The sequence below is a fragment of the Chiloscyllium plagiosum genome, unplaced genomic scaffold, assembly GCF_037043375.1.
Source record: "Chiloscyllium plagiosum isolate Xiang-an unplaced genomic scaffold, Cpla_swu_hap1 HiC_scaffold_3, whole genome shotgun sequence".
Taxonomy (NCBI): Eukaryota; Metazoa; Chordata; class Chondrichthyes; order Orectolobiformes; family Hemiscylliidae; genus Chiloscyllium; species Chiloscyllium plagiosum.
In genome coordinates this window covers 143,757,460-143,775,609 of record NW_028270141.1, presented here as the reverse complement: position 1 = coordinate 143,775,609, position 18,150 = coordinate 143,757,460, and the positions used below count along the sequence as shown (strand labels likewise).

Here is an 18,150-nt window from a genome sequence, read left to right as displayed (position 1 = left end):
TGATATTCGTGTTGATACCAAGACCCTTGAGTATATGGCAGGTTTACTTCTGACTCCTTTTACTGGGCTGCAAACCTTGGACTACATGTAGACGGCACCTCCAGACCCTTGAGAAATATGATTAACACTGTTTGAGACAGATTGTCCACATTAGCTGGGAGGACAGGCATATTAATATCAGCCTCCTTGAAGTAGCTAATAGCAGCAACAGCGAGGCCATGACCATCAATAACCACCTCCCCTGGGCCGGCCATGTGCTTAGGATGTCCATGTTCCGACTGTCAAAACAAATCTTTTCCAAGAACCTTCCTTCTGGGTGAAGAATAGAAGGACAAAGGCAGCATTTCAGAGACTCCCTGACACTTCCCTCAAGAAATATAACATAAACATCAATACATGGGAGACCTTTGTTCAGAACAAACTGACTTGGAGGAGACTCCTGCATGAAAAGACACAATTCTTTGAGCAGCTCCTCGGCAAGAGGAAGTAGAGAGAAGGTACCAGAGAAAGGAATGCCAATGATCTCAAGGCCAAGGACCACTTCCACCTGCTCCCAGAAGCACCTGCCCAAAGTGGTTGGAGATATGTCTCTAGGATCGGCCTCATCAGCCTCACAAGGACTCACACAAACCTGACCAGTGACACGGAATGTCCGAAGTGGACAATCATATGTATTAGCAGGTGATTGCCACTGACTCTAAATCTCTGCCTTCTTATTTCTGTTCCTTTTATCATCAGGAACAACTTCACCCGACCTACTCTATCCAGCTCGATCATGATTTTGAAAAGTCCATCACATCTCCTCATAGCCTTCTTCTCTCCAAAGCAAACAGTCCTAACTTCTTCAATCTAGCCTCATAAGTGAAGTGTCTCATTCCTGGAACCATTCTTGTAAATCACTTCTGCACCCTGTCCAATACTTCTCTGATGATGTGCCGCCCACTGACTGTACCCAATCATCTTGCTGCGGTCTAACAAATGGTCTTATCCAGAAGAAGTCACCCTCCTGTCTCGCTACAAATACTCATATCACAGACCGCAGTGGTTCAATATTACAACTTGCCACCATTGTCTAAAGGGAAGGAAGGAATGGCTAATAAATGTCAGTCTGTCACTAATTTTCATGTCCCAGGAAGAAATAAACAACATGAACGCAATGCACAATGAAGATTGTTTGTTGGGGGACTGAAGAGCACTTGAACAATTTACAGATTTAAAAATGGGAGCTATCTATTTCTCTGAAATGCAGCCCCTTATATGTCAAGACGGTAAAATAGAATTTGGCTTCAGATTTGACTCTAGATGCTGGCTTTACTTCAGTGAGTTTTTTGTGATCCAGATTTCAGGGGCATTGACCATGATCCTGGATTTGAGGGAGTTCACTTGACGACTTTGCACTGAGACACCCACAACCCATCTCTCGGCTTCTCAGTAATATTTACATGGTATTTTACAGCTTTTGATGTTGAACTCATGAGAGCTGCAGAGAAATAGGTAGCTCCCATTTTTAAATCTGTAAATTGTTCAAGTGCTCTTACGCAAAATGTAAAGTCATACAACCCTCTGACAGGAAAATATTTCAATCGGGTGACCCAATTTTACAGTAATGACGTCCTACTTCTGGACTGAACCACAAAAAGAAACATGTTTTCCATGTTCACCTTCTCAAGACCCTTCAGGAGTCTGATACACTTAATCCAATTACCCCTCACTCTTCTAAACTCTAGTGGAGACAAGCCCATCCCGTCCAGTGTATCCCGCATGACTCATTCACTTCAGCTTTTAATCTCGTAATCTTTCTGTAAACCACCTCCAGTACATTGACAATCTTCCTTAAATAAGGAAATAGAAACTGCACCCAGTAATTGACATGTAGGCACATGAATGCTCAGTGCATCCTTACTTTCATGTTCAATTCCTCTTGTAATAAATTGTGTCATAAACAACTGTACACAAGCATCTTGCTGGGGTCTAACAAATGGTCTTATTCAGAAGAGGTCACTCTACTGTCTCGCTACAAATACTCATATCACAGACCACAGTGGCTCAACATTACAACTTGCCACCATTGTCTAAACAAAAGGAAGGAATAGGTAATAAATGTCAGTCTGTCACGAATGATCATGTCCCAGGAGGAAATAAACAACATGAAGACAATGCGCAATGATCCAGTCAGTTATGATTCTGCTGAAGATTGTTTGTTGGGAGACTGAAGAGCACTTGAACAATTTACAGATTTAAAAAGGGGAACCAAATATTTCTCTGAAATGCAGGCACTTAAATGTCAAGACGGAAAAATAGAATTAGGCTTCAGATTTGCCTCTGGAAGCTGGCTTTACTTCAGTGAACTTTTTGTGGTCCAGATTTCAGGGACATTGACCATGATCCTGGATTTGAGGGAGCTACAGAGTTGAGTTGTGTACTTTGCAGTCAGACACCCACAACTCATCTCTCGGCCTCTCAGTAATATTTACTTGGTATTTTACATCTTTTGATGTTGAACTCATGAGAGATGCAGAAAAACAGTCACAAAATGCAAAGTCAGTTCATCTGACCGATTTGTATAAAACAAGTCCATGTATTTTACTACTTGTAGATTTTATCAAATGATATTTAAAATTTACCTGCAATTCTTTCTGATTGGTTATCACCTGGAAAATTTTCAAAGCAACTTACATCTTGTTTTCAACTTTAAATCTAACTGCCACTAAATCCCAATAACTTGTGTTAATACTTAAAGAAATTAAGATCTGTAGAGACAAGCATTGAAGAATTTAAGGAGACAAAATGAAACAATGCTACAAACCCTATGGCTAGTGTTGCAAAGTGCTGTAATTTTCCAATTGCCCCTAGATCCTGGTATGGTTCCAGCAGGTTCAAAATTAGCAAAGATGTCCTGATGGCTATTTGTTTGTCAAGTTTGGGAAGAGCACAACCGGAATATTAATGAAATGAGTTAAACCGTCAACCAGGACATTACCAAACAATAATCGCCATCAATTGGGACTCACCATTGCCCAGTGAGAATTTGCCACGCTGCTTGTGAAATGTATAAATGGTGAAATGAGATGATCAAAACATTGAAGTAAATCTCACCAGACTTCTCTCCCGATTCAGCCACACATCTTACCATTGCCCACATTGCTCCAACCCCCCGAAGAATCTGGCTATAGTTACTGAACACTCCAATTATTCAACCAGTCTTCAGATGGAGGATCCTGCAGAACTCACCCAGTATAAGACTCCCCACAGAAAGCAGCACTGAGAATCTTTGTAGAAGCAGTACCCACCTTTTACAGCACAAGCACCAACATCGCAATAAGGTGAAGAGTTATCCCAAAATCTTTGTGAAAAGCTAAAGAGAGAGTAAAAATGTAACAAACATGGGTAAAGTGGCAGGTGGGTAAGGGAGTAGAGTGGCAGGTGGGGGAGTGAGCAGGGTGGTAGATAGGTCTGGGGGTAGAGTGACAGACGGGTGGCTTAAAGGACAGTAAAGATTAGCAGATGAGGAGTTACTGGAATGGTGTGAGGGTGAAGTTGATCTTAGGGTTGGGACTAGTTGGTTTGGGTAATGGGGTCGTGGTCGTGTGATGAGGTTGTCTTCACATCAAGATAGGTCGGTGGGGGATAAAGGCAGTTGCGTAAGATCATGGAGGGCCGAGGTGGGAGAGAGGTTAGGTCAGACCATTGGTGGTGGGGTCAGTGATTAGATTTGGTTGCATGAGCCGGTGAGGGAGGTGAATCATAGAGTCATAGAGTTCGAACAATCCTGAGACAGGTCTTTTGGTCCAAATTGGTTGATGCCATACAAAATGTCTAACCACGCTAACCCCATTTCCCTACACTTGGCCCATAAATTTCCAAATTTTTCCTCTCCATGTATTTGTCCAAATGCCTTTTAAATATTGTTAATGTACCCACAGCAACCACTTCTGCTGGCAGCTCATGCCATATGCATACCACCCTCTGTGTAAAAATCTTGCCCCTCAGGTTCCTTTTTATTCTTTCCCCTCTAACCTTAAACTGATGCCCTCGAGTGCTCGATTCCCCAACCCTTGGGACAAAAAACTGAGTGCATTCACCTTATCCATGCCTCCGATGATCTTATACCCTTCTGTGAGATCCTCCCTCAGTCTCCTATGTCCTAAATTAAAAAGTCCTAGCTTGTCCAACCTCTGCCTATAACTTTTGTTGCATCCTGGTAACATCCTTGTATATTTCTTCTGCACTCTTTCCCGTTTAATCACATCCTTCCTATTGCAAGGTGACCAAAACTGAACACAGTGCTCCAAGTGTGGCCTCACCAACATCCTGTACAACTGCAACATCATTTCCCAATTTCTATACTCAGTGCCCCGACTAATTAAGGCCAATGTGCCAAAAGCCTTCTTCACTCCCCCATCTACTTGGAGTGTAGGTCTCCACGTTCAGGGAACTGTGCACCAGAACTCCAAGGTCTCTCTGTTCCACTACACTCCTTAAGGCCCTACCATTCACCAAGAAACTCCTGCTTTGATTTGTTGTTCCAAAATGCAAGACCTCCGCTTGCTATATTAAACTCCATTTGCTATTTCTCGGCCCACTTCCCCAGCTGATCAAAGTCCTGCTGTATTTTCTGAAAGCCTTCCTCTCTGTCCATAATACCACCTACTTCAATGTTATCTGCAAACTTACTAATCATGCCTTGCCCATTCTCATCCAAATCATCGTTCTCGATAACAAACAATAATGGGCCCAACACCGACCCCTGAGGGACTTCACCAGTCACAGGCCTCCAGCATAACAAGCATCCTTCCACTATTACCCTCTGCTTCCTACCATCAAGCCAATTGAGTATCCAATTTGCCAGCTCTCTCTGGATTCCATGCGATCTAACCTTCTAGAGCAGCCTACCATGTGGAACCGTATCAAAGGTCTTATTGAAGTCCATGTAGACTACATTTACCACTCTGTCCTTGTCAACTCTCCTGGTCACTTCATCAAAGAACTCTAACAAATTTGTGAAACATGATCTCCCATGCACAAAGCCATGCTGACTACACTTAATCAAACTCTGTCTTTCCAAAAGCATGTATAACTTCTCTCTTAGAATTTTCTCAAGTAACTTACCTCCCACTGAAGTTAGGCTTACTGGTCAATAGTTTCCAGGTTTTTCTTTGCTGTCTTTCTTGAATAAGGGCACAACATTTGCTACCTTCCAGCCTTCCCGAACCTCACCCGTGGCTAACGATGATGTAAAAATATCAGCCGGAGTCCCTGCAATTTCTTCTCTCCTCTCTTGTAGCATTCTTGGGTATGTCTGGCCAGGACCAGAGATTTATCCACCTTCATACATTCTAATACATCCAGCAATCCTCGATTCTGATATGGATTGTCTTCAAGATATCACTATTAACTTCCCCAAGTTCTCACGTCACCATGTCTTTCTCCACAGTAAACACTGAGGAGAAATATTCATTGAGGACCTCGCCTATCTCCTGCAGTTCTACACATATGTGAGTGGTTGGTTCAGTCTGGGGAAAGTCAGATCAGGACGGGGTGTAGTCACATGGTGGGTGTTCATTGGATCAGAAGGGCTAGTCTGGTGATGAGAGGGTTAATCACCTGGTCAATGGTATAATTGGGTGATGCTGGACAACCAGATCCACACAGAATGGTTGAATAGTGGGTTGTAGTACTGTTGTGTTGCCAGGGAATTTGGTGACATCGGAGGTGGGGGCACTGTGGGAATCAAGTGGGTGAACTGTATAGTTAACCTGGAATTAGAAATGTTTTTATTATCCATGAATTATTTCTTTGGCAAACTCAGTAAGTCGGCACAGTGGTTAGCACTGCAGCCTCACAGAGTCAGGGATGCGGGTTTGATTCCTGCCTCGGGCGACTGTCTGTGTGGAGTTTGCACATTCACACCGTGTCTGCGTGGGTTTCCTTCAGGTGCTCTGGTTTCCTCCCACAATCCAAAGGCGTGCAGGTTCAGTAAATTGGCCATGCTCAATCGCCCATAGTGTTAGGTGCATTTGTTAGGGGTAAATATAGTCAAGGTTAGAGTGGTGCTGGAAAAGCACAACAGGTCAGGCAGCATCTGAGGAACAGGAAAATCAATGTTTCAGACAAAAGCCCTTCATCTGGAATCATTCCTGAAGGGCTTTTGCCCAAAACGTTGATTTTCCTGCTCCTTGGATGCTGCCTGACCTGTTGTGCTTTTCCAGCACCAATCTAATCTTGACTCTGATCTCCAGCATCGACAGTCCTCACTTTTGCTGAGGGGTAAATATCGAGTGGGGGAATGGGTTTGGGTGAGTTAATCTTCTGAGGGTTAATCTGGACTTGTGGGGACGAAGGGCCTGTTTCCATACTGTAGGAATCTAATCAGATCTCTCCAAAGTCTCCACATCGAATTCAGGGTGAGAGACCCACCCGAAGACTTTAGGACACAAGATTGGATCGGGATTTCTGAGGGACACTGATTCATATCTTTTGGTGTATCCAGCCTCTGACTATCCACAGAAAGGACGAACTGGACCCATGATCCATCACAAGGTTGTAATGAAATAATATTTCCATATTTAGTCAGCTGTAGTGTTTCTGTATCTGTTTCCTTATCATGTGACATTCATGCCTGCAGCCAAGCCATATTCAAAACCATCACCGCAAAACAGTATAAAGCGATCCATAGTCTCTACTCAAACATCAGATCGACCTGAAGGTGCTGAGAGTCAGTCAGTGCGTTCAAGACCAATTTGAGCAGACACCAAGATGCTGAGACTCTTCTTAACTGTGTCTGTCCTCTTCGGGTATCTGGTTGCTGCGCAGAACCACGTACAAGAAGTGGACAATTTCTGTGAAGAATTGGACTGTCCTGAACCAGAGTCTGCCGTCTTGGAGAATGTAAGTACGATTCAAAGTTTTTTGCATTCTGACATTTTTGTACCAGTATAAATTATTTAATGACTGTATCCGATCGCCCAAAACCACTCTACCCCTCAACTCTGAAACATGACTGCACTGATATTCATCCTCAGGACAACAGATTGGGCACATAATATCCAGAGTTTTCAAGACTGCGAGGTCTACTCATTGACATTTTAAAAACACTTAAAGGGCCAGCTAAGGTAGATGTAGAAAGGGTGTTTCTGTTGGTTTGGAGTCTCGGGAATTGGAGAATACAGTCTCAGAATAAGGGAACCAGCCATTTCGGACTGAGATGAGGAGAATCGCTTCACTAAGAGGGCAGTGAAGTTTGGAAACCTTTACCCCTGGGAGCTTGGCCATTGATTATGTTTAAGACATCAAGCAATAGATTTCTAAATAATATCAAGGGAGATAGGGATAGCATTGGAAAGCAGCGATGAGCCTGTTGTGGAATCTCCAGCTTCACTCAGATGATCATCAATCTTTAGACTATTTAGTTGTCGATGATCAACTGGTGAGAATATTGAAGGCTGGGGTAGATAAATCTTTGGGCTCAAAACACATCAGGAGGTATCATAACAAGGTGAGAAACTGGAAGCTCAAGTGTAGTCAAAGATCAGCCAAAATCTTACTGCCTTGTTCCTGTTTCTAATATCAGACATTCTTTTGAAATTGGTTATTTTTTGTCCAAATTTCTCAACCAGAAACGAGGACCAAATTCAAGGCCATTGACATTTTCCTGATCTTGTGTACATCTGCAGTAACTGAGTGTGGAAGATTTTCAATAACATTCCATACATTTTATACCAAAGACCCAAGGGAGAAAATGGCCCATTGTGCAAAAAATGACCAAGATGAAAGAATTGAATGGAAAACAAAATGAATTAAGAAGTGTTGAGACCAAGATCCCAACAACATCTCCCAATTCCCATTAAAACTCAAAGCTTAAATGACACCTTAATGCTCCATCCAGACACCTGGGACAGTCCTCTGAACAAAGTTCTTTTTCAGAGACACTTTACAGTCATAGAGATGTAAAGCACGGAAACAGACCCTTTGGTCAAACTCATCCATGTCAACCAGTTATCCTAAACTAATCTAGTCCCATTTGCCAGCCTTTGGCCCATATCCCTCTAAACTTGAAGGTGGCTCAGTGGCTAGCATTGCTGCCTCACAGCACCAGGGACCTGGGTTCAATTCCAGCCTCGGGCGAGTGTCTGTGTGGAGTTTGCACATTCTCCCTGTGTCTGTGTGGGTTTCCTCCGGGTGCTCTGGTTTCCTCCCACAATCCAAAGATGTGCAAGTCAGGTGAATTGGCCATGCTAAATTGCCCATAGGGTTAGGTGCATTAGATAGAGTAGGGGAATGGGTCTGGGTGGGTTAGTCTTTGGAGGATCGGTGTGGACTTGTTGGGCCGAAGGGCCTATATCCATACTGTCGAGATTCTAATTCTAAACTTTCCCTATTTCCATTCCCATCCAGATGCCTTTTGAAAGCTATAATTGTGCCGGCCTCCTCCATTCCTGTGGCAGCTCATTTTATACACGTACCACCTTCTGTGTGGAAAGGTTGCTCGTTAGGTCCTCGTTACATCTTTCCCCTCTCACCCTAAACCTATGCCCTCTATTTCTGGATTCCCCTACCCCAGGGAAAAGAGTTTGTCTATTTATCCTATCCATGCCCCTCATGATTTTACAAACTTCTATAAGGTCACCCCTAAGCCTCCGGTGCTCCACGGACAACAGCCCCAGCAGAGTCAGCCTCTCCCTATAGCTCAAATCCTCCACGCCTGGCAACACCTTTGTAAATCTTTTTGGAACGCATTCAAATTTCACAACATTCTTCCGTTAGGAAGGAGACCAGAATTGCACGCAATATTCCAAATGTGGCTGAGCCAACGTTCTCTATAGCCTCAACATGACCTCCCAACTCCTATACTCAATGTTCTGACCAATAAACGAAAGCATACTAAACTCCCTTTTCATTACTCTATCTATCCGCGACTCTAATCTCAAGTAGCTATGAACCTACACTCCAAGGTTTTTTTTCAGCAACACTCGCTAGGACCGTACTATTAAGAGTATAAATCCTGCTGTGATTTGTTTAATCAAAATGTAGTGCCTCACATTTATCTAAATTAACTCAATCTGCCATGCCTCAGCCCATTGGCTCATTTGGTCAAGATCATGTTGTACTCCAAGGTAACTTTGCTGCCCACTACACCTCCAATTTTGGTGTCATCTGCAAAGTTACCAAGTATACCTACTTGTTCACATTCAAATCATTTATGTAAATGACAAAAAGTAGAGGACCCAGCACCGATCCTTGTGACACTCCACTGGTCACAGGCCTCCAGTTTGAAAGGCAACCCTCCACCACCACCCTCTGTCTTCTACCTTTGAGCCGATTCTGTATCCAAATGGCTAGTTCTCCCTGTATTCCGTGAGATCTAACCTTGCTAACCAGTCTTCCATGAAGAACCTTGTCAAATGCCTTACTGAAGTTCATATAGATCATGGCTACCACTCTGCCCTCATCAATCTTGTTACTTCCTCAAAAAACTCAATCAAGTTCGTGAGACACGATTTCCCACACATCATATGTTAATAAATGTTATTTTCTTGTTTTAGGGTTATGAAGAAGCAGAATTTAAGCCTGTCCCCTGGGTTGAAACAGAAATAGACGGAATGGATATCAGTAATGCGGTGGAGGCCGGCCTCAAAAGATTTTTTGAATATTCACAGTTCCACAATGATGCAGGTAATTTTCCTGTTCCTTCACTGTAACATTGGAATTGAAAACAACCCTGAAATATTTGACCTGGCTTATTTGAAACTTTCTGTATGTAGATACACACTGACCAAAGGATTCCAGCTTGCTGATCTTAGTGGTTGTTCCAGGATTCTGTCCATTGTGCCCTCCATTACTAACCTATTGGAATCTGTGGAAGCTGTCCATATATGGGTACAGTGAGATGCCAAGCACACTTTCTCATTCCAATCATGATCTCTGATTTGTCTTTGGACATGGCGACCTTATCCAGCCCAGAGCTAGGTGGGGTAAAGTAAGGTTTTCTAATCTCAGGGACAAAAGTCAAGGCAATAGGGCAGAGGGGTGACCTGGAAAAAGGTAAGCCAAGTGACATAGGAAGAGACAGAGAGTTTCATGGGAATAGTGTATCGGTGAGTAAGGTCAATGTAAAGATTATCAGTAAATAAATTGAAGACTCTTTCGTTGAATGTACAAAGCATTTGTAATACTTCAGGTAAACTGGTTACACAAATAGATAAAAGGAAAATAGATCCAGTACCCAGAGGTATTCTTACAAAGTCACCAATGTTTGGAAATAAATATTCCAGGATAGAAACATTTCAAGAAGACCAATAGAATAGAAAAGGTTCTGAAAAATGGAACTGTGAGGTCTAATTTTCCAAATCTCTCCAGATGCTAAAATACAGTAAAAGAGTCATAGCCATATAGCACAGAAACATTCCCTTTAGTCCAACTCATCCATGCTGATCGTGTTTCCCAAAGTAAATTAGTTCCATTTGCCCGTGTTTGGCCCATATTCCTTGAAACCTTTCCTATACATCAACTTGCCCAAATGTCTTTTAAATGTTTTAACTGTACCTGCATCTACCACTGCCTCTGGCAGTTTATTCCACATAAGAAACATCATTGACCCTCAGGTCCCTTTTAAATGTTTCTCCTCTCACATTAAAACTAATGCCCTCTATTTTTGAACTCACACACCCCAGAGTTATTTGTTATTTGTCTTATCTATGCCCCTCATGATCTTGTAAGACTCTATAAAGTTACCAAGCAACCCCCGCCACACCAGTGAAAAAAGTCCCAGCCTATCCTGCCTCTCCTGATAACTCAAAGCCTCCAGAACCAGCAACATCCTGGCAAACCTTTTCTCAACCTTCTCCATTTTAATAATATCTCTCCTTTAGCAGTGCAACAAAGACTGTATACATGACTCCAAAATTGACTTGAGGAGAAAGTGAGGTCTGCAGATGCTGGAGATCAGAGCTGGAAATGTGTTGCTGGAAATGCGCAGCAGGTCAGGCAGCATCCAGGGAACAGGAGAATCGACGTTTCGGGCACAAGCCCTTCTTCAGGAATGTGGTAGGTGAGGACCAGTGGGGTTCTGTCCTGGTGTCGGTTGGAGGGGCGGGGCTCAAGGGCGGAGGAGCGGGAAGTGGAAGAGATGCGGTGGAGGGCATCGTCGACCACGTCGGGGGGGATATTGCGGTCCTTGAAGAAGGAGGCCATCTGGGTTGTGCGTTTTTGGAACTGGTCCTCCTGGGAGCCGATGCGGCGGAGTCGAAGGAATTGGGAGAATGGGATGGCGTTTTTACAGGGGGCAGGATGGGAGGAGGTGTAGTCCAGTGTGGTAGGTGAGGACCAGTGGGGTTCTGTCCTGGTGGCGGTTGGAGGGGCGGGGCTCAAGGGCGGAGGAGCGGGAAGTGGAAGAGATGCGGTGGAGGGCATCGTCGACCACGTCGGGGGGGAAATTGCGGTCCTTGAAGAAGGTAGCTGTGGGAGTCGGTCGGTTTGTAGTAGAGTAGCTGTGGGAGTCGGTCGGTTTGTAGTAGAGTAGCTGTGGGAGTCGGTCGGTTTGTAGTAGAGTAGCTGTGGGAGTCGGTCGGTTTGTAGTAGAGTAGCTGTGGGAGTCGGTCGGTTTGTAGTAGAGTAGCTGTGGGAGTCGGTCGGTTTGTAGTAGAGTAGCTGTGGGAGTCGGTCGGTTTGGAGTAGAGTAGCTGTGGGAGTCGGTCGGTTTGGAGTAGAGTAGCTGTGGGAGTCGGTCGGTTTGTAGTAGAGTAGCTGTGGGAGTCGGTCGGTTTGTAGTAGAGTAGCTGTGGGAATTCCTGGAGAAGGGCTTGTGCCCGAAACGTCGATTCTCTTGTTCCCTGGATGCTGCCTGACCTGCTGCGCTTTTCCAGCAACACATTTCCAGCTCCAAAATTGACTTCACCAGTATCCTGTACAGTCACAACATGACGTCCCAATTCCTTTCCTCAATGATCTAGGTAATGAAAGCAAGAGGTTTTTGAGGGTAAAAGGGAATCAGTACCAATAGAATGCTTAAAGTTCTAAAATGTTTTGATAAGGTTGTTCATAAAAAACTAATTTGACAGTAAGTATTGGAGGTAAAATATCGGCAAGAAAGACTATTGGTTAATGAAGGAAAAAAGGAAGTAGAAATGAAAGTAGCATTTTCATGATGGCAAGCATAATTAATGGATGCTCTGGATATAAGTGCTGAGGCCCCAGATGTTAGAAGAAGGTGATCCCATTACAAGATCCAAGTTGCTGATGACACTTGAGAGGGTGAATTCTGAGAAACTGTCTGTCTTGGCTGGAGAATCTGGAGATGCAGGCCTGGATTTTTATCTGAAAATGGACAGTGAGAGTAGTCTCCCCTGTGCTTGGAGGAAATGATAAGGAAGACACTCAGAAGTCAGCTGTGGGCTGCTGCAGGCCATGAACCTGGGAAAAAGTTTGGAGGTAGCCTTTTCATCCCAGTTCCAATAAAAACAGAAAAACCCTGCAGTCTTTGTCCCAAACCCATTCCGTCATCCCCACCCCAACCTTCCATCCAGGCCACAAACAACCCCTAGTTTCTTGTATGCCCAGGTCAATGTATGCCCCTCAAACTCCATAGACCCTCAAGTCCCCAATGCTAGGGAGCACCACTGCCTATTTACCCACGGTACACTGTACAGAAGCAATGAACCACATATTGACAGCAGGATTTATGAAAATTTTTTTAGAAGTTCATTCTTTCATAACTTTCCACTCCGTTAAAATAAACCTCTTTTTACGGCGAGATATAAATGTTGGCAATCATCAAAACTCATTGCAGCTTTAACTGCAGAAACCACAAACACTTAAACTCTTAACCTCGATTAAATAAATATTGTGAAGGTGACAATAGTACTCACAGTCACAGCTGTCAATCAGGAGGAGAAGTCAATGTTTCAGGTATAACCCTTCTTCAGTCCTGATGCTGTCTGGCTTGCTGTGCTCTTTCAGCCTCCTGCTTGTTTATCTTGGATTCCTGCATTTGCTGTTTTTTTTGTCTCTAACCAGAGCTGTCAACCAAGCAGGGCTACAGGTATTTCAAGAGAATGATAGATGTGTGGGGTGTTAACCAGTCCATCATGCCTCCCTCATTTGTAACTTTTAAATCACGACCGGCAATGCCCCTAATTATCACCTTGTCATACACTGCAACTGTGTTCCCTTTTGTCTGCAGAAACAATTGTTCCTCTCGAGGCCCCTTGGGGAATCATTGGATACATAAAAGATGGCAAAATACAAGATAACTTCAAAGTATTTGTTATATTAACTCCTCAAGTCACAAGTACACCTCAGCCAAAAGATCCATTAGTACAAATCGGAGCAAAAATTCATGATTGGTTATATATCAGGTGAGTATGATGTGTAACAAAATGACTTAAAATGCTTTTTTTGTATCTCCTGAAGCAAAGGGTTGATATTGTGACAGTGTCTCTACTGGTAGTCCATGTTCAGTGAACATTTTAAGTAATTCTTCTCCAACCCTTCTCGTTGTGATATTGTGTAATGGGACTGCCTCAGGAAATCTAGTCGATATATCCATTATTGTTAATAAGTACTTATTCCCACTTTTTGTTTGAGTTAGGGGACTTACATAATCAATCAAGACACTTGTGAAAGGTTCCTCAAATGCTGGAATAGGAATTAAAGGTACAGGTTTTCTTACTGCCTATTAGCTGACATGTATGACATGCCTGGCAAAATTCAACTCCATCTTTGTGTAGTCCAGGCCAGTAAAAATCTCTGTATTTTAGCCTGTGTTTTGCTCATTCCGATATGACCTCCAAGTGCTAGCTCATGTGCCACTCCAACACCTCCTATATTCTACTGGCAAAACAATCTGATGAACATCTGACCATTTCTCATCTGTTTGAATGTGTGATCGTCTCCATTTCCTCATTAAGGCATCATTTTTCAGGTAATATTGCACAGGGATACATTCACTCTCCTTCCATGTATATGCCTTTTGATACAACTGCTTTAAATTCTCACCTTTCTGCTGTAACTCAATAAGCTTCGCAGATCGAAAGATACTTGCATTTTTAACAATTGGCTCCTGCTCTGTCCCATTTATCTGATCAAAAACAGTCTTGGAGAATGCCTCCTTATCTGTGCCTTTTGATCTCTCCTGCTTCAGCTTGTGACTCTGTGATCTCATTAAGACACAATCTGGAAAGATTCCTGGATAAACATCCTGCAATGCTTCAGTTGCCTGCGCCTCCACTGGCTTTTCAACTAGAGTAGAGCTGGTATCGGTGTATCAGCTCTATCATTTGCAATGATAAGTTGTATTCCTGGAGCTGAGAGTTTGACCTGTACTCCTACCACAAATTCTCCACTCTTCTCCAGACACTCAAGCCTCACTTTACATAGCTGAACACTTTTTGTCTCACCATCATTAGGCATCTGGATGGGTATATAAATAGGATGGGTTCAGAGGGATATGGGCCAACTCCTGACAAATGGGATCAGATTAAGTTAGGATATCTGATTGGCATGGACAAGTTGGACCAAAGGCTGATTTCATGCTGTCCATCTCTATGACTATGTGTAGTTTTCTTGATTTATATCATCTGTTTGCAAAAGCTAAACTTTTGCCATCAGTTTTTTTTGCCTGGATTATTTGAGAAGTTTAATTTTCTCACTGTGTTGATCTCTATGAGTATTATACCAAAGTCTTTTACATTAAGTGCGTCACTTCTTTTATCCACGTGACTCAAAATCAGGTCAGACTGTGATTAATGGGCTGCTCACATCAGGTGCAGATGCTGATTAACACAAACCTTTTACTGAGTCGACACACGTCACAAAACCTTCACTTCCTACTTCAGAGAACATGGCAATACCTCCCCATTCAACTGAGCCCGTTCATCTGAAGGTGGGCTTCTCTTCTTTCTGTCATTCTCACAAATATCTCACTTGGTGGTGTTTGGAAGAATACTTTCACTCTCTTTGATCAGAGCCCCACCCAAACTACATCATTTCCCTGTGATATCTGATGTTCTATTCTATTACAGTTATTTCAAGTGGGAGCTAAATAGCCTGCTGTTGTTCTTCTTTTCAATGGCCTTATGCTCCAAAGTAAACTGACATTTACTTCACTCTGTTGCAGGGCTTTTGATGAAAAAGATGGCAGTAATCTTAGCAGCCAAGCATACGGAGATCGTGTGCTTCAATTGAAGAAGGACTTGGAAGCTGACAGCAAATCCTTTGATAGCAGTTTCTTTTACCTCGGTTGGTTTAACAAACGTGGGCTAATGGAAGTTGCCTTTCAAAAGAAAAGTTAAAACGTTTCTAAACATTTCAGACATCAAACAGTGAGCTGTGCTTAATACTATTCTATGTTCTAAGCTTTTTTGATCTCCCATCTGGTACACATTGGATTTCACTCTGTGCATGGGCCAGTATTTGCAGTATCGAACAGTTCCCCAATCTCCTCTCCTCAGAGCCCTATGGTCCTCTTCATAAACACTGCCCTTCACCAGCAGTGAGAAAGTTTTGTCTCCAACTCACAGTGCCTCATTTTGGCATGAGCTTACTTCAGCTCTGTTCACTAAAACAGTCAGGATTTTTTTGCCTTTTCTGATTCTGTTGGACATTCAGTTTTCAAACATTTTTAGTCAATTACTTTCTGAAGCTCCTCTTGCATGTATTCAATTCAAAGTGTCAACACATAATCCTGGGTAGGTAGTTCTTTAGTTCTTCGCTCTCACTAGGAACTGCAGTCCTGTCATTTCCCAGTTAAAATAAATTGCAGAGAGCACAAAGGGAAGGAAGTGATGGTAAATATTTATAAAACAATGGCTTGGCTTCAAATGGAGGACTGGATTCGTTTCCGATACCTGGATCTTAGGGAGAGGGGAAAGACTTTAGTGACTCCTCTGGTGACTTGATCTTAAAGTCTCACACACACATCGGATTAATCCCAATTGTTCACAGGTAGTAGACTCTGCGCTGGGTAACAGGGATTCAGCTATCTACTAATTTCCCTTTTCTATAAAGTTGCTTTAAATAAATTGGGTACAAACTGAGGTCAAGAAGTTTCTGGTGATATGATAAGTTCCAAAATGTTCTCTCTTCACACAGCAATGGATTATATTTGCTTACTCCAGTCATGCTCATCAGAATATTTAAAGTTGATATCAGAACAGTGTATTGTTGCAGAGCACAAAGTACTGAAGTAATTACGTGTGAAATCATGACACTTTTCAGATGTGAGATTGGATTTGGGTTTTCTACCTCTCTATTAGTTTCAGATTGAAATATTTACTTACAAGGGAATGCTTAAATTGTAACGATGCAGAGGATTATTTAGCACAGCTTGCAAATTTCAATCTATGTGTGCCTTCTGTACAGTGAAATTACAATTGGACAAATATAACTGTATCAACCATAGATGGTGCCCAGTATGAGGGCAACATATTCACTGGAGGCACCTGCCAATGGGGCATTGAATCTGTTTGAGACTCCAATATGAAGCACTTTAAAATTGGTCCAAATCATTATCCAGAGACTGGAGATGAAATACAATTCTGACTTCCTCAAAAGTATCTTCGCATATTGAGCACAGACAAACTGAATCTGTGATTCTGAAAAGGTTTTATTCCTGTTTGAAATGACACATTCACGGGTTTCTTTTATGGAGTAAATAAGCCTTTATTTTCTCGCCTTTGCTTATCTGATGTTTTTCTAACTGCTGGGAATGTATACTCACTGTGAAATAAAGGGTGATGCATGACAACACTTTGTTTGTGGGTGTGGACATTGACTATAAGGCTGGCCACAGTGTTAATTTGGGGAAGGCCCATGCATACATACTCACAAGGTAGGTGTAGTGCAGGCCAATCAGATCCTTGAGTCGGATCCATCAGTTAATCAAATCATGCAGCGGATGGATCGTCACCATCTGGTGGAAGATCCATTTACTGTCTTTGCTGTATAACAAAACAGTGAAGCAATAAGGAAAACAAAACAATACCAACTTTGCCACACCATAGATGCCCAATCCCTCAATACCTCCAGTCCCCACCAGAATGGTCTGACAGCTCTTGGCTTTGTCCTAGACTAGGGGCCTGCACACTCTCTATCCCCCACCACACTCCTCTGCCTGGCTGAATCTGTTCTCTCACTGAACACTTTCTCCTTTAATTCACCTCACTTCGGCCAAGCCAAAGGAGTAGCGATGGACACCTGCATGAGCCCCAGTTCTGCCTGTCTCTTTATGGAGTATGTGGAACAATCCTTGTTCCAGTCCTACACAGGTACCCTCCCACAATTCTTTACTTCGACAACTGTTTGGGCGCTGCCTTTTGCTCCCACCCGGACCTTGAAAAAATTGTGCATTTTGTCTCCAACTTCCACCCTTCTATAACTTTCACACTGTCCATTTCCAACACTTCCATTCCTTACCTTGACCTCTCCATCCCCATTTTGGTGAATAAACTGTCCACTGCCATCCACTGCAAAGCCACTGACTCCCATAGCTACCTTCACTGCAATTCGTCACACCCCACATCCTGCAAGAACTCCCATCATCCCTCTCCCAGTTCCTTCACCGATATCGTATCTGTTCGGATGATGCCACCTTCCAAAGCAGCGCTGCTGACATGGCTTCCTTCTTCCATAACTATGGTTTCCTGCCACTGTGGTTGACAGGGCCCTCAGCCACATCTGACCATGACCTGTGGATCTGCCCTTGCCCCTCCCATCGCTCACAACAGTGTGATCTCGTCTCCCTTGCCCTCACTTTTCATCTCACCAGCCACACTGCATTCAAAGGGCCATTCTCCAACATTTCAGACAATACCAGCAGAAAGGCACCACCAAACACATCTTCCCCTCACTCCCACTGTCTGCATTTCACAGGGATAATTCCCTCCAGGACATCCTAGCCCATTCTCGATCACCAACACCCCTCTCCTTTTCAGGGCATCTTCCCAGGTAACTGCAGAAGGTGCAATACCTGCCCCTTCCCCTCCTCCCTGCTCACCATCCAAGGGCCTAAATACTCTTTCCAGCTGAAGCGGCATTTCAGTACTCCAGAAAAGGCCTCACCACGTCTCATACAACTTCAAAATGACTTCCTAATTCCGAGACTCAAAGGTCTGAGCAATGAAGGCAAGTGTGCCAAACACCTTCTTAACCATCCTA

General features: G+C 43.3%; 1 protein-coding gene across 1 annotated transcript; it reads left to right on the top strand.

Annotated features, from left to right (window-relative positions):
* The first annotated feature begins 6,731 nt into the window (after positions 1 to 6,731).
* On the top strand, positions 6,732 to 16,737 carry LOC148151765 (heme-binding protein 2-like). Its single transcript, XM_087976556.1, has 4 exons — positions 6,732 to 6,888; positions 9,543 to 9,672; positions 13,178 to 13,352; positions 15,113 to 16,737. Exons 1-4 carry the CDS (start codon positions 6,757 to 6,759, stop codon positions 15,285 to 15,287), a joined length of 612 nt encoding a protein of 203 aa, XP_087832682.1. The 5' UTR covers positions 6,732 to 6,756; the 3' UTR covers positions 15,288 to 16,737.
* Positions 16,738 to 18,150: the final 1,413 nt, after the last annotated feature.

Excerpts from the sequence above, each read along its gene's own strand:
- LOC148151765 (XM_087976556.1), top strand. The coding sequence starts at position 6,757 with ATGCTGAGACTCTTCTTAACTGTGTCTGTCCTCTTCGGGTATCTGGTT. Across the intron at positions 9,673-13,177 it reads ACAGTTCCACAATGATGCAG|AAACAATTGTTCCTCTCGAG; the intron begins GTAATTTTCCTG and ends TTTTGTCTGCAG. Across the intron at positions 13,353-15,112 it reads CATGATTGGTTATATATCAG|GGCTTTTGATGAAAAAGATG; the intron begins GTGAGTATGATG and ends ACTCTGTTGCAG.